The 17,248-nt window shown below is 40.9% G+C and overlaps 1 protein-coding gene across 1 annotated transcript in view; it reads right to left on the reverse strand.

The window, feature by feature from the left end:
- DLG5 (discs large MAGUK scaffold protein 5) overlaps positions 1-17,248 on the reverse strand; it is a 197,981-nt gene that overhangs the window by 68,378 nt on the left and 112,355 nt on the right. Inside the window, exons 4-6 of the mRNA XM_050959879.1 lie at positions 13,586-13,729; positions 8,135-8,318; positions 1,659-1,918 (exon numbers count right to left, since the gene is read on the reverse strand). Of these exons, the coding sequence (XP_050815836.1) occupies positions 1,659-1,918; positions 8,135-8,318; positions 13,586-13,729 (588 nt within the window). The remainder of the gene's footprint in view (positions 1-1,658; positions 1,919-8,134; positions 8,319-13,585; positions 13,730-17,248) is intronic.

Consider the following 17,248-nt stretch of genomic DNA (forward strand, 5'->3'; position numbering starts at 1 on the left):
TATTTTCAAGCTGTTTTTAATGATAATTTTGCCATTCAGTTAAATATATTTTTGATTGAATGGTTATGAAGAGGGAAAAAGAAGTCACAAGCAAAGAGCTAACAGGTAAAACCTCCATAACCATGAACGCACCAGAAACAAAAACAAAACACACCATATAAAATTAATAAAAACCATGAAATAAAGTTCCTCGGTCCAATACACTTGCTTTCCCATATGCTTCTGAGGAACAGGACTGCAGTTTCTCAAATTCCCCAGACTTGACATACCACACAACACAATAGATTTACTAACAGACTTCATTTCTTCATTAGGACTCTTTCAGTGACTATACAGTACCAGCCTTGAGCAGAGTATTCCATATGCCTCATTAAAAGTCAGTATATTATGCAACTCCCCAAGCAAGTAGATTCTAGAATTTAAACAGAAGTCTGCATATAAAATTTACTTCCTCTCTAAAGAGGAGTCCTATAGGACAGGACCGTAACATCTGTCACCAAGCCTTTGTCAATGCAACCAGAGTTCCCCCACTGCTCACTACTGCATGTTAAGCTTTTGCACATTTCCAGGAGTAAACAAAGCAGTGTATAAAACGTTCTTTTAAACTTCTGATGCATCACAGATACATAAATGGCAATACAAATGTGTCCATGCCACAGCCCTCATACCAGCTAACAGAGAGTTCTGTGTTCACGGATGATGGGAGGAACTTGGAAAACCGTGAGAAAGAATTTTAGACTTTCAGCTCTGATTCTGATAAGGAATGCGGTTATCCCTAACTTACGGCAGGAAAAACCCATGGCACCCACAACTCACCCATACACATCCTTTTCAGGCCTTTTCTACACTTGTACATTTCTGACCCCCTTTTAAGCATTCAGCTCTAGCATAAGCCAGGCGCAGGGTAGAGATAGATGACATGGTGCTAAAAATGCCTGTGCCCACTCTGTGCTGGCATTACCCAGCTGAAAGCCCTGCTAAAGAACAGGTCAGAAGTTTCCTAGTGAAGGCACACCCTCGAGGGCTTCTGTTTAGCAGACTCTAACCAATGATGTGGTCAGGTTGCTGCACCACTGGAGACCAGCACGCAGTCTAAGATAACCTTCATGGTGCTGTAAATGTTTCTCCAGGCATGGGGCCCTCTTCATTAGCGAAAACTCCACTCCCAGAACAAGAACTCTACCTGGCAGCCTATGTTTATGCTACAATGGATTCATCATCTATTGAGTCGAGTTCATTAAACCCAGCAAACAAAGCCCCAAACATTTCAGGTTTGATAACACCTAATATATCCTTGAATGTACAATTGACTCTTCTTAGATAGGAGTCAAATACAGCTCAGAGGGAAGAATACCATTATGAACCACAAGTTCTCTTAGATGAACCAAAGGACAGTTTTTACAGGATTTCATATAGATAAAAACATAATCCTGGAAAAGGTTGGGCAGGACAATCATTTACTCTCAACGATTTTTAGTCCCTGAAGTTGTGCATGGTGGTGGCTGGAGTTTTTTGTATACTCATTAAGGGCCTTCCACTGTAGACACACAAATGGTAACATAAACCAGTATTTGTCTAAACATCTTTTTATAATGCTACTTGCAGCAGAATTGGTATCGCCTACACAAAGTACAATAACCACCAAAAGCTGCCTATACCTTCTAAGAGAGGAGGAATACTGCTGCTGGACATGTATTGCTGTGTCCCTCTGTTTCATTAACATGTCAATCTGCTTCTGAAGACGCCTGTTCTCCTCCTCAATCTGTTCTAGCCGGCTAAGTTCTGTATTGTGGCTTGTTATCTTCTCATTGTACCGTTTCCTTAACGCATCATAATCCTTTTTCACACCTTCTAGCTTGTCCATTGCTGTATCATAGAGTTTATTTAGTATCTCTGAGGATCCATTCTGTTTCATAACCTAAGAAAGAAACAAAAGGATAATTTCAGTAAGAGGTAGACATAAGAGACTTTTCACTTGTTTTTAAGTAATATGAATATCTTAGGAGACCTGTTAATATATGAACACTACGTAATTTTTTTGCTTACAGCTACTTGTCCCCTCAAACTCAATGTCCAAGAAAAAACATTTAAGTTGAATTAGGCCATTTTGAAAAGGAAATCTCTACATACAAGGTTCTTACCTTCAGGTTGGTAATACTCACATTCAATAAATTTAGATGGAAAAAACATGACTATATCAATAGTCCTATAAAAACTGTTTTGCTATACACAAGCAATCTAAATAAAAAAAAAATCAACACACACAACACTAGACAAGGAGATATCAAACTTAGTTTGCTACTACTAGTTGAATAAATATTGATAACAACTTCTCCACATTTCAACTGCCAAATTATAAAACACTCCTCCAAAACATGACTTTGGAAGCTGTGATAACAGTGATAATGCTTCATTTTATCACTCTCACTCACAATGACAACTCAAACTCAAATAACCTAAGTTTCAAGAGATACAAGGCTAGGCTGGGTAAGATTTACATACAGTCATGCATTTCAATATTCATCATTATTTCATCTAAAAAACATCTAGTAAAGAAGCATTTGTTCAGAAAGCTACCCATAGCTAGATTATTTTGCTCCTAAAAACATTGTGTTATGTTTAAAAGGGTTGAATCTAGCCTAAAGTTTAGATGCATTTAAGGAGGGTACTAAAGAAACTTAAAAGGAATACTTTCATAAAATACTTCCCGCAGCTCCCATTGGCTGGGAGCAGTGAACCCCAACTACTGGGAGCTGCTGGCACTGTCTGGCGGCCCGCCAGCGAATTACCATGACAGGCTGCATGCGACCTGTGGGCTGCAGGTGGTCCACCACTGCTCTAAGGAAAGAGTGCTGACAGTTTCGTTGCAAGGACCACAAATACAGAGAGCAATCTTATGGATCACTTCCCCTTCTGTTCATGATCACACAGACTACTAGGATACCATTTGCAATTGCCCAACACTCTCTTGGCAATTATACACCTCTACCTCGATATAACACTGCCTTTGGGAGCCAAAAAATCTTACCACGTTACAGGTGAAACTGCATTATATTGAACTTGATTTGATCCGCCGGAATGCGCAGCCTCGGTCCCCCTGGAGCGCTGCTGCTTTACCGCGTTATATTCGAATTCGTGTTATATCGGGTCACATATCGGGGTAGAGGTGTAGTTAAGGCTACCATTTAGTCATGAGTATGGACAAAAGTCATGGACAGGTCGCAGGCAATACACAAAAATTCATGGCCCTTGACCTGTCCTTGACCTCTGCTAAAAATACCCCAACTAAATCTTGGGGAGGGGAGTGTTGCTGCCCGGGGGTGGGCAGTGGCACCAGCTGATGGGGCTGCCGAGAAGTGGCTGTTCCAGCTGCCCCTGGGACCGCTGCTTTGGTCATCCCCAGGGCCAGCTGCCCGGGGCCAACCGAGCAGCAACCAGAGCAGTTGGCTACAGGGCCGCTCATACAAGTGGCTGCAGAGCCACTCCAGCAGCAGCTGGTGTGGCTGTCCTTGGAGCCAGCTGCTTGGGAGGCCCTGGGGTCAGCCACACTGTCCGCTGCAGAAGTCACAGAGGCCGCGGAAAGTAACGGAATCCATTACTTCCGTGACCTCTGAGACAGACATGGAGCCCTAATTATAGTCACTGATGGCTCCTTAATTCCTGCTGCTTCTACACATGCTCAGGATCCTCTTTACACTGAGACATCTAGCCTCTTGGAGAAGCAGCTGGAAATGAACTGTCCAAGAAAAACAAGTTCTGAAAAACAAACAAATAGTACTGAAACCAAACTTAGGGGCAGAATATTTGAAACTCTCAGACAGAAGCAAACATTTTCTCACAACCTAATATGTATGGGGCCCTTTCTCATTGACGATGTCTTAAACAACTATCAGCTTAAGTAAACTGAAAGAGAAAAGACAAGACCAAACATAGCAGGAGTTTATTTTAAACTTAGTCAAAGGTTAAAATGCAAATGGGGTTTGGAGGGAGGAAGGGAAGAAAAGAGAAAATGCCACAAACAGGAAGGGCAGTAATAAGGAAGATCTCCCATCCAAAGCTCCAATATGAGGAAGAGTAAATAGTCCAAGCTGGACCTAAGGGTACAGCCATGGCAACGAAAACCTCATACGTGAGCAGTAGAAACGTAAAGGCCAGGCAGCTGCTGTACAGGAAATCAAGGACAACCCCACAGAGTAGGAGTCATTTGATCAACAGTTTTTGTTTCTCAAGCAGTTGGGCTGCTATGTTTTGCTATAGTCTGGCGATGGCATGACACGTCAGAGAGACCGTCAAAAATAGAATTAGATTAATCCAGATGCAAAGTGACAAAGACTGAGATAAGACTGCTGACATTCCTTCAGGACAACATGATTCACACTGACACACCAAGAAAAGGAGCCACGCACGTTTCTCACTGTCAGAGTAACAAAATTTCCTTGAAAAGGGTAATGATGAAGTTTGCACAATATTGAATTATTTTGCAAAAATAAATGATAGTAATAACACTCCGACTTTATGCTGTACTTCCCATCAAAGAATCTCCAACTGCTGGACAAACATTGAAGCTAATGCCATTCTGTGGTAGGTTTCACATCACCATTTTACAGAGTGAGAAACTAAGGCACAGAAAGGGTAAGTGACTTGACCAAACTCGCATAGCAAGTCTGCAGTATAGCAGAGCAGGAAATAAAAATCCAAACTTCTGTAGTCCCAATTGTTTCATATACAAAGATGTATAGGAGCACCCCTTCAAGTTAACCTGATATCAGAGGAAACGAGCAAGACAAAATACAAAGAACACTCATAAAGAAACAAACCAAAAAAATCCAACTAAAAACATGGTAAACACCTCAGTCTGTATAGCTTATTTTGACTGTTACCCTTCAAGCCTGGCAAGTAATTATTTTTGTTTGTATAGACTTTGCTTCTGAAGCTTAACCATTTGACTTTAAAGGCTGTCTCATGAATCAGCCCACAGAGTTAGGCAAAGCCATCTATTCAGCCATTCTACATGTTACTGTAACTGTTCTAACTAAATGATCCCTTTTCTGTAAAGGAACCATGGACTCTCTGCCACTTCCAGGTTGTTTTTTCTGCCAGCCTATTTTGCCTATTTTTCTCTCTAGCGTGTGAACTTTACTAAGATTAAAAAACCAAGCACCTTGGTGTTGAGACTGCTTAATTGTTAGAAACAGCCATTATTTCATCCCTGCAAAGCTCTTCTTTTAAGTTTGAAGTTTAAAAGCATTAATCAACCTGTAGCATTGTTCTAACTGAATAGTGTCTGTGAACCTAAATAACCAAACTTTGTTCAATCATTCCCCTAACCTTTAAAGGTGTCACTGGGAGAAAAAAAACTGCCACTCATTTTTTGTGGTACTTTTACAATATAAACACAGGCTGCACTTTTGCATGTCCATGGCTATTCCTGTCCCAAGAAATACCTAAAGATCAAGGGACAAAGCCATTCTTTTTTCATTATTATAAGCCTTTAAATTAGATTTAGCATGACTAAAAATTATAATTATCCAGAGTTCTTTCTTCATATTAGGAAAGGGTCAACTCTAAGAACAGTTTTATTTTAAAAATGCTCTCAACTTCGTTACTATGGGTATGATACGCTGTTCAAGAATGATGAATAAACAATCAACAGTTAACTATTAACAACGTGCCCAAAATTATCAAGTCAGCACTGATATGCTTTAATTCACTGTTATTCTGGCAGAAAGCGATGCTGTAACTTGTGTTGTGTTTTCATTGTAAACCCTTAAGTTAAGAGGTATGTAATTCAATTATAAGTCTCTTAAGGCTGAAATTTAGCCTAAGGGTTGAAATGAGGTTACAGTAACATATTTATATATAAATTCCTATCCCCAAAAATACCAGACCAAACCAAACACCTGCACCCAAAATACTCATGTAGCCAAAAGTAGTCATATCCATTGTCTTTTCAGGATGGGCCACAATCAGTATTTCCACTGACTTCAAAGGGCTTTGGAACAGATGCACAGAGCTGAGTGCTCAGCATTTCTGAGAATTGGGCCACTTATTTGGGGTCTTAAATATGAATTTAGGAGCCTACGTTTAGGCACTCATTTTTAAAACACAGAAGTTTTAAAATGACTATGTCCCTTCAAACTATAAATCAGTGTTAAACTCAGACATTTGGGTCTGTTGATGTCAAAAGTCCTTCTTATTTAACAGTTTATGTAATCCCAATTCCTCTTTACAATTAATTGATGCTTCAAATTTTTTCCTACTAGTACAGATAAATTAAAGCCAGTGATTTTTTAACTAAGATTCTAAGGGACAGCTCCCTTTTATTTTACTGGCAAACAAGGAGGGGAGCATACAGAGCAATTATAAACAAGGTAGATCCACAACTCACTGGTAAACAGATTTTACACTGGATTCTAAGGCTACACAAAGGAAGGTACTTGTAAAAGGGCAACCAATCTGTAAGAGCAAGGATGGGCTGGTAGATGCAGACAGACACAGGCACTCTGAGTAATGTCTCAGAAGGTATATTTAATATCTGCCTCTGGCTGATTGAGGAGAGTTTAAAAGAATGTGGATTTTTTGTTACCTGATAACAATCCATACGTTCTATGCCTAGATCATCTATGCATATGAGAGAAAATATCTATTAAATGAAAAGAACGTCTTGGCAAGTCTTCTCATATGTTCCTTAAGTTGTCCCTCAGTCTAACTTGTCCGTAATGTCTAATAATGGATTCCCTTGTTTTCCTACTTTTCATATTTCTCTCTTTATACAGTGTCTTCTCCTTCCTATCCTCACAGTCTCTCCATTCCAGAATAAATACCAGCAAAGGAAAGGAGTTATTTAAGTTAAGTGCTAATGTGGACACAGAAACAAATGGATATAAATTGGCCATCAACAAGTTCAGGCTGCAAATTAGATTAAGGTTTCTACTCATCAGAGGACTGAAGTTCTGGAACAGCTTCCAAAATGAAGCAGTAGGGGCAAAACACCTAACTGTCTTCAAGACTGGGCTTGATAAGTTTACGGAGGAGATGGTATGAGGAGACTGCCTACAATGGCATATAGCCAATCTGCAACTGCTAGCAGCAAATATCTTCAATGGCCAGTAATGGGACACTAGATAGGGAGGGCTCTGAGTTACTGCCAAGAATTCTTTCCCAGGGGTCCGGTTGGTGGGTCTTGCCCACATGCTCAGGGTCTAACTCACTGCCAAATTTGGGGTTGGAAAGGAACTTTCCCTGGGGTCAGACTGGCAGAGACCCTGGGGTTTTGGTTGTTTTGCCTTCCTCTGCAGCACTGGGCACGAGTCATTTACAGGTTTAAAAACTGGTGTAAATGGTGGATTCTCTGTAACTTGAAGTCTTTAAATCATGATTTGAGGATGTCAGTAGTTCCACTAGAGGTTAGAGGTCTAGTTCAGAAGTGAGTGGGTAAGGTTCTGTGGCCTGCAATGTGAAGGTAGTAAGGCTATATGATCATGATGGTCTCTCCCGACTTTAAAGTCTATGAGCCTATTCATCTCTTCCAGTCCTTATTCCCTCTCTCACACACACTGTTCTCTCCTTTCCCCCAAATCAACTCATCATAACCTCAATCCACAGCAATCCATACCCTTCCTCCTCCTTGCACGTCCCCATGCCGAAATTCCCCTCACACACATCAAAGCTCCCAGTCAATCCCAGCTGACACTGCTAAACTACGGGGGAGTAAGTAGTCTCCTTTTGGGTTTTTTGGGAGAGGCAAGTAGTGAACTCCTCATCCTATTAGAGGCCGAAAGACATTTCATATTGCAGATCCAAGTTTGCAGGTTTTAAAAGTAAAGATTTTTCTAACTGAAAGACACTAGATCCAGAGTCACTGAAACACAAGGAAGAAGGAACCACACACAAGATCAATTTTAGAGAGTCACTTATCAGAGAACAGTGATAATTAAATGTACACACTATCATTGTGTTTTAAATGGCAGTTTTGTGAGTTGCGCTGTCAGATATATGATGTATAGGGAAAATCACTCCAATTGGTTCAATGGTAAAAAGAAAGGCAAGTGGTATGCCAGCCATGCAATACTTTACATTCCATGAAAACATTAAACAGCCGCTCAAAGCATTCGTGCCAAGAGCTGCAGGCTACCTGCTGTTGCTGGCTGCGTAGGTCTGTTATCTCTTTCTGATCCTCATCATGAAGTCTCTTCATTTCCTCACATGATTGCTGGAGATGGTTATGCTCTCGCACCAACTGCGTATTCTTCCTCTTCAAGGTATCCATGTCCTCCTTCAACTGTGACTGGTCACTCAGCAGTCGACTATGCAAGGTACTAGAATGTCACCAAGAAAAAGCACTTAGATGAAAACTTCACAGGAAGCCCTTTTCATGCAGATACACTAATCCATATCAAACTAAGTCAAAGTTTCAAATTAAAAAAGGCAGATGAAATTAACTAACTCATTTCTTCAGATCTGAACATTCCAAATGCCATCTAAATCCTATGGACGAAAGACAGGCAGCACAACCAGAGACCTTCTGGAGTTAAGTGATTTGAAAGCTCTGTGCAGCATTAAAACAGATATATTACAGATTTATGCAGAACAAGCAGCCTACCCAGTAGACCATTTCAACAAGGAAACTGCTAAACAGGCACAGAAACTGTGTCCCTGGGCATACAAGATCTTCTAGGCAAAATAAATTAGCTGCATATTTGAACAAAACAATACAATACAATAGAACAAGACATCAGTGGACTAGAAAAAGCTTTCTGCTCATTTGCTTTTGTTTCAAAAATATTTTGCAACACTTCTAAGCAGGTAAAGCTACCTGTTGTTATCCCAAATTGGGTATACTGCTTATAATTGTTGACAGGTTTATATTCACATTTAAAATCACAACTAAGTCACATTATTGAGGATATAATTCAAACTCTAATTCAGTACAGCAGTACAGATTGCTGTTGGAGCAGACCAAGAGATATAATTAAATGGTATTAAGTTGCAGTTTAGAGAAAAGAAAGACAATAGGATGTGGTCAGGTTTTATTGTTGAAACAAAGTGATTCAGACCTAACTCTCACACCTACCAGGGAACTGTTCAAAGTCCCTATGATAAAATTGCTGCTGCCTGTAGTTTCTATTTCTCTTTCTTTCTTTTTTGTTTTTAAATGATTGGAATCAAATTTACAATTAAAAAAAATCTGTAGAACTGTTCTATAAGTGCACTTTGTACTCCCACTTCTTTCATAAGCAATAAGTGAGCTACATTTCCTGTACAAAATAACCCAATGGAGAGCTTACACAAATCAAACAAAAAAATGTGGCAATAATTCAGGCAAAAAATTAAGCCTTTGGTAAATTATTTTTACAAGACTAAACATATGTAATCCTTACACCTGGGTTTGACTGGTCTCAGATCTGCTATTCAGATTTTACTTAGATTGCAAGTTCTTTGGGGCAGGCTTTTTGGTTTTGTATTTGTACTGCACCTAGCACAATGGGGTCCTGGACCATGACTGGGGCTCCTAGATGCTACCACAATTAATACAATTGTCATGGTATAATTCCCCACTCTGAACCTTAGTGTCCAAAAGATGGGGTACCAGCATTAATTCCTCTAAGCTCAATTACCAGCTTAGTACTTGTAGCGCTGCGACCAACCAGGAATTCCAGTGCCTGGTACACTCTGGTCCCCCCAAAACCTTGCCCGGGGACCCCCAAGACCCAGACCCTCTGGATCTTAACACAAGGAAAGTAAACCCTTTCCCTCACCGTTGCCGCTCCCAAGTTTCCCCTCCCTGGGTTACCCTGGAAGATCACTGTGATTCAAACTCCTTGAATCTTAAACAGAGAGGAAAATGCACCTTCCCCCCTTCCTCCTCTCTCCCCCTCCTAGACCTTCCCTGAGAGAGACAGTAATCCTAACACAGAGAGAAATTAGCCTCTCTCTCCCCTTTCCCTCCTTTCTCCCCACCAATTCCCTGGTGAATCCAGACCCCGTCCCCTGGGGTCTCACCAGAATAAAAAAAACAATCAGGTTCTTAAACAAGAAACTTTTAAAGAAAGAAAGAAAAAACAGTAAAAATTATCTTTGTAAATTTAAAAAATGGAATAGGTACAGGGTCTTTCAGCTATATACACTGGGAATACCTTCCCAGCCTAAGTATACAAGTACAAATTAAAATCCTTTCAGCAAAATACAAATTTGAACTCCTTCCAACCAAATACACATTTGCAACTAAAGAAAACCACCATAAGCCTGACTCGCTTTATCTACCTAGTACTCACTATTCTGAACTTATAAGAGCCTGTATCAGAGAGATTGGAGAGAAACCTGGTTGCACGTCTGGTCCCTCTGAGCCCCCAGAGTGAACAACCACCAAACACTAACAGCCCACACAAAAACTTCCCTCCCTCAAGATTTGAAAGTATCCTGTCCTCTGATTGGTCCTCTGGTCAGGTGACAACCAGGCTCACTGTTCTTATTAACCCTTTCCAGGCAAAAGAGATATGAAGCACTTTTGTTCTATTAATTTTTACTTATCTGTTTATGACAACAATGTTAAAGTCAACCCCGACTAGAGAGCTCCACCTACTCCAAAATAGCTTCAAGAATAATTCACAGGACAAACATGATTTTATGCATAGGCCTCAAAATTAGGTGTCTTGGATTAGACATCCAAAATAACTAGTCACTTGAAATCACAGGCCAACTTGGATAAAAGTTTTGTTGAAACCAGGGTAGTGCCAAACTTTCAAGATTTTGGTTCAGCATCCAGAACTCACTAAACTCAGAGTCTGCACGACACATACTAAGATAAATTCATAGCGCAAAAAATATCTATAGTTGAGTAAGGCTTGGTTCTAAACTTAGCAAATTCCTTGGCAAGCTGTGTCTTTCCCAGAAACACCTAACACCCTAATAATAGGCCTCTAGCTCCCCATTAGTCTTCATTCAACTTAGAGCAGGGCTCTCAAACTGGGGGTTGGGATCCGTCACGGGGTCACAAGTTATTACATGGGGGGGGTCGTGAGTTGTCAGCCTCCACCCCAAACCCCGCTTTGCATCCAGCATTTATAATGGTGTTAAATATATAAAAATGTTTTTTTAATTTATAAGGGGAGATGTCACATCAGGCTTGCTGTGTGAAAGGGGTCACCAGTACGAAAGTTTGAGAATCACTGACTAAGAGGAACCAGTCAAAAAGGGCTTAACAGACATGGCAGACAAGATTCCTGCTGAGCCTTAGCTGCCATTGCATCCAAGGTGTCTCACATTCCCGACTTGGGAAACACTGCTGGGCATACTCTATCCCAGGAGTCGACAACCTTTCAGAAGTGGTGTGCCGAGTCTTCATTTATTCACTCTAATTTAAGATTCCGTGTGCCAGTAATACATTTTAACCTTTTTAGAAGGTCTCTTTCTAGAAGTCTATAATATATAACTAAACTATTGTTGTATGTAAAGTAAATAAGGTTTCAAAATGTTTAGAAGCTTCATTTAAAATTAAATTAAAATGCAGAGCCCCCCCGGACTGGTGGCCAGGACCCGGGCAGTGTGAGTGCCACTGAAAATCAGCTCGCATGCCGCCTTCGGCACACATGCCATAGGTTGCCTACCCCTGCTCTATCCTAAAGCATGTTGATTTTTAAATGTAAAGAAACCAGGACCCAAAAAGACCGCAGGATTTGGTGGATCCCACAATTTTGGAGCATGAGCTTTCGTGGGTGAATACCCACTTCGTCAGATGTGTCTTCACCCACGAAAGCTCATGCTCCAAAACGTCTGTTAGTCTATAAGGTGCCACAGGATTCTTTGATGCCCAAGGATGTGTTTTTAATTTGAGCTACTATGGGAGGAGAGAGCGGGAAGAGGGGAGGCCCACAGGTCTATCTGAAGTGGCAGGTAAGGAGTCTACTTATCCAAATTTTAATAAAAGTTCATTTTGGGGAAAAGTGGGCTTACCTCTGAGACAATAAAAAATGCTGGTTTTTTTTCTGGCCAGATAGCCTCAGAGTACCTAGTCTTATACAGTACTTAGTGCAAGCATAAAAATGTGCTATTGCCTTGCATTTGTCATTTTGTAAAAGCCAAAACTGCTGTTCCTCAGAGAAAATTATATTCTTAGTGTACTTGTGTACGTGAGTGCAATTACAATAGAATAATCACTCTCAACAGCCTTTTGTCCCCAACAAGTAAAATTTAAATCCTTAAAATCCCTTCGTACTGATATAAAACATAACCAACACAAAACATTATAATCAGAGATTATAGAACTGTGGTTTGCAAATGAGGGAAATAAAATTCTATCATCACTTCAAGGAGTGCAAACATTTTACATTAGCCTTGCACGTGCACAGAAGAAGCAGTTACGGGGATCTGACTAAAAATAAAGATATCTGTAGTTTCATCTAGAATTTATTAGCAAGCAGAACAACTTGGAAAGAGAACTAAGGACAGAGTGTATCCAGCTCGTGATCTCATGGAACTGACATCTAATAAATAGGAAACAAACCACTTCTGAAGGACCCTTAGATAATGACAAAGGTATAAAGGGGTAACACAGTGTGTTGCAAGGATCTTCTATTGTTCCTCCATTTTCCCTTCTTCAAAGCAAAATCAAGTGGACAGACGGGATCAACAAATCTCCCCGGCAAAAATCCATGCAGTTCACTTAGTTTGCACATGGTGACTTTTTTACTAACATTTTTTCAAATTTTGCCTGCTGACGGTGTAAGAGCTACAGTACTAAGCCAGCCAAATCAGACAATGTCTTTCCCAGCTTGTTATAAACTTATCAATTCTGCATAGTGCCCCATTAGAGAACATTAGTCTTAAAGCTAATTCCAACATAATATTTGCCTCTTTTTTTCTCTGTAAGGTGAATACCTTTCCAGTTAATAAAAATTAAACGGGTCTAAGATCATGTACATGTCACATTCATTGTTGCACCAGTACCTGGTTTTGAGTCCAATATCTTGATCATCATCAGAGCAACAAACAGACGCAGGTAACTTCTCCCCACAACTTCACATTTTCACAAGTGCTCATTGATGGTCTAACTCTGCTCTCAAAGTGTTAAAGCTCCCATTGATTTCAATGGAAGTGGAGTCAGGCCAATGCAGAATCCATTTAAAAATCCCACCTTTTATTTTTAGACTGGCTGGATCATGAAATATCTGATCTCACTCATACTTTAGTTACTAGTTTGCCTTGCTCCATTCCACTAAACTGCAATTCCATCCTGGCTTTAGAAGTTGCTATTAAAAGATCCCTAAAGATCAAAACCAATGCTTTTCCCCTTCCGAAATCACAGAACTTCACCTTTCGCAGTAGGTGAAATAAATAAAATAATAAAAACCTTTGACTGTAGAAGATCACAAAATGTTGCTATTAAAACAGTAAGAGAAGCAAGACGATGGCAAGGATGATGTAATTTAAAATTGCCATATTTTAAAAGATCCAATATCTCAAGATCGACCAGATAAACACTCTTGGCAGACCAGCACTAAATTACAGCACTAGTAAACTTGTCTAAGCACTGCTCGTGAACCACTGAAGAGAAAGTTTTCACCCCTACCTTTTTTGTGTTACTTACTGATAAAAATCTGCCTCTTTGGCTGCTTCTTCACATCTTTTTAGTGTCTTGGTATGTTGATTCTGTAGAGACTGTAGGTCTGACATGGCTTTCATACACTGGATCTTCAATCTTTCATAATCATGACTTGGTTTTGGACTAGGCCTGCCATGGAAGGGAAAAATAAAACTAGACTTTAATTATTACATCAGTGGAGATTTGTGAAGTGACTATCCAGTTACTATTTAGCAAGTAATCATGTCAAATCTTGAGATATTGCTTTAAAAAGTTACACTATTTAGAATCTATTACAGTGACAAATCAATTATTCAAGACTGACCCTGTGTCAATATGCTGCAACGGAAAAAAAAGGCAATTCTCCTTCTACACCATTAATTTCTGCATACAGAATGCCATTACATTTTTAGATTTTTAAAGTGTGCTATCAGAAGTCCCTGAGGACATGAATAAAGTGTTGTTTTTTTTTTTAATTAAACACTATTACAAATTGATTCAATGCTTCTTGGCAGCAGTCACTTCTAAAACCCCACCCAGCCAACCCCCTGCTCCGGAAAAAAAACAGAATAGCAACTTACCCTGAAGGCCACCTACTCTAGGGTTTGGTGCACTAGAGGGTGAGGAGTACATTTGGGTCTGGAGCACCCTCAGTTAAAACACATTCTAGCAGCCCCATGTAAACCAGAGTTCAAATATCTCAAATACTGTGGAAATGTGCGGAGAGAGGCAGCCTCACGAACATAGGAAATAATTAAAACAATTCAGATGTTCTTAGCTACAATGTTAGCAGTGTTATAATTTTGCCCGGAAATCAAGTGGTAGTCAGTAGAATCACAGAGCACAGGTTTAGTGAGCTTGCTATGGAATATCCCACTTAAAAAGCCAACTATCACATTTGGCACAAGCTATATTTTTGGGAGGCTTTATGGTTTTAAGGTCCTATGAAGAACTACAGCAAGATCTGCACCCTAGAAGAAAAGAGGTTCTTAAGTACTTATAATGCCACTGTTACCAAAATATTTAAATACCTCTCAGTCTTGAATTTATTTATCCTCACAACGCCCCTGTGAGGTAGAAGTACTTATCCCAGTTTTACAGATGAGAAATGGAAGTGCAGAGATCCAAGGGCTTTTATACACTTACAGGGATCCAGGAGTGCAGCTGCAGCTCCCCCAAGAGGTGGTAGCTATGATGACAGGAGAAGCCCTTCCACTGACACTGTAGTGCAGGGGTAGGCAAACTTTTTGGGGTGAGGGCCAAATCTGGGTGGGGAAAATTGTATGCAGGGCTGGGGAAGGGGTGCAGGAGGGAGTGCAGGATGTGAGAGGGGGTGCGGTGAGCAGGAAGGGGTTCAAGGCAAGGGGCTGGGGCAGAGGAGGGGTGTATGAGGGGGCTCAGGACAGGGGTGCAGGAGGGATGTGGACTGCAGGAGGGGGCTCAGAGCAGGTGGTTGGGGTGCAGGTGGGGTTTGGGCTCTGGCCCGGCGCCACTTACCTAAAGCAGCTCCGCGGTGGCAGCGGCATGCACTGGGGTCAAGGAAGGCTCCCTGCATGCCTGCCCTGGCCCCATGCCATGCTGCTCCAGGAAGCGCTGCAGTCCCTGGGGGGGCGGGGAGATGGAAGGATCCGCATGCGCTACCCTTGCCACGCCTCCAGGTACCTCCCCCGAAGCTCCCATTGGCTGTGTTTCCTCATTCCCGTCCAATGGGAGCTCCAAGGGGGGGGGCGGTGCCTGGAGGCAAGGGCAATGCACAGAGCCCTCTGACTCCACACACACACACCCCCGCCCTGGGGGCCGCAGTGAACTGGTGCCACCTGCTTCTGAGAGAGGAACGGGGCCTGCCGCGCCAGGGGGGCGATCCTGTGGGTCAGATCCAAAGCCCTGAGGGATCCGGCCTGTAGTTTGCCCAGCCCTCCTGTAGCAATATCTACACTGGGAGTTCGGTCAGTATAATTGCATCACTCAGAGACGTGCATTTTCCACACCCCATAGTGACGTAGTTATACAAATGCAAGTTCGTAGTGCAGACCTGGGCCAAGTGACTTGCCAAAAGTCACATAGGCTCTGTGGTAGAACATGGATCTGAACCTGGCTCTGAAGAGTCATGACTGGCACCTTCACCACTTTATATTGATAGAGAGATACACACTGTAAAGAGATGTAACTCTTATAAAGAGATTATTTTCTTTAACAACAACAACAACAACTCAAACATGTATTAACAACCCATACACCTCTCCCAGGGACAAAAGAATTATTTTACAAAACAGAACTTTCCTGCTACATAATTCAGTCAGTCACAGTTGACTCTGCTTTCCTGGGTTAGCCTGCCAGCCCTGATCTCCTCAATGAATTTCAAATGGGTAACAAGTGCATGCATCTGTGACAGCATAAATTATCCACCTAACTCATGCTGCTAAATTCAACATCTGTCGAAGTGTTATGATCATATTTTAAGCTATTACAAATGAAGGATATAAAGATTTCAAAGACTCAAATTTAACTGTATACATCAGACATGCTTCTACTAAATACTCCAGGAGTTTTATTTTATTCACATAAGACAATATGCTAATTTTTAAGAAAACACACCACTAATAGACTCTAAAGAGATGTGCAAATTACAAGCCACTCTAAATCAAGCTGACTTCAGAGACCAGAATTTAAAATTGTATCAGAATGACTGGATAAAAGTAACAACAACAACAAAAATCATCTACCTTGGCTGGCATTTATCAAGAACTCTCACACAACTCATTTACTGAGCTAAGGCACGATGGAAAGGTTTTTTTCCGAAAACCCCCTAGTTGTGTGAAACTCTACTAATTTTGGTGTTGGAAACAAACCAAACTGGCAGTATTTTGTCTGAATGTGTTTTTGGCCCATTAAACTTCTGTAGAAACTCTAAATTAAACTCTTTGCTGTCTCTGGATAGCCACAATGTTTTTCCAAGACTGAGTTTTCTGGTTTCACAATGAAACATTTGATAGTCACATGATCTGTCTCCTGGGTCCCCTAAAAATCAAACTAGCCAGTCGGCAATGAACAGAGCTGAGTGAAACTCCGATTTCTTTTTGAACCTGTTCAGTCTCCTACCAAATTTGGTCAGTTGCCACTTTAGAGCACATTTCCCCACCCTCCAAATGTCAGCACTGCAAGCTCAGCCTGAAAAGTAACCCGGATTCTTTCTGCTTCAGACACAAACAGCAGTAACGAATCTGGAACTGAAATTTAGCTGGCAGTTCGATTGATGAGGAAGAATGGAAGTGGTCTTTGCACAGCTGCAGTGGTGAGAATAGCAAAAACAAAATACTGCTCACATAAGATGTGCAGACTTACAAAGAGTATGTGAGCAATACTAACGTGCCCATTTTATTTTATTTATTATTTAAGGAATAGAGCTATATTTTGACTGAAGAACTCAAAGTGAGTGATTGTGTCTCAGCATTTAACTCCCCTCTCCCAACATGAAACTGATCTTGGGAACAACTGTCTTGCCTGACAAATCGTAGCAGCATTTAAAACTGAATTTCACATTACAGATAAACTTCCAATAACGAAGCAGGACTTTCATGAACACTATTTTTACATGTTCTCCCAACAAGAATGCCAAGCAGCAGAATACCCCTTTATTAATAGTGCTGTATGAGTTATCAGCATTATCAA

Source organism: Gopherus flavomarginatus, chromosome 6 (genome assembly GCF_025201925.1).
Source record: "Gopherus flavomarginatus isolate rGopFla2 chromosome 6, rGopFla2.mat.asm, whole genome shotgun sequence".
NCBI lineage: Eukaryota > Metazoa > Chordata > Testudines > Testudinidae > Gopherus > Gopherus flavomarginatus.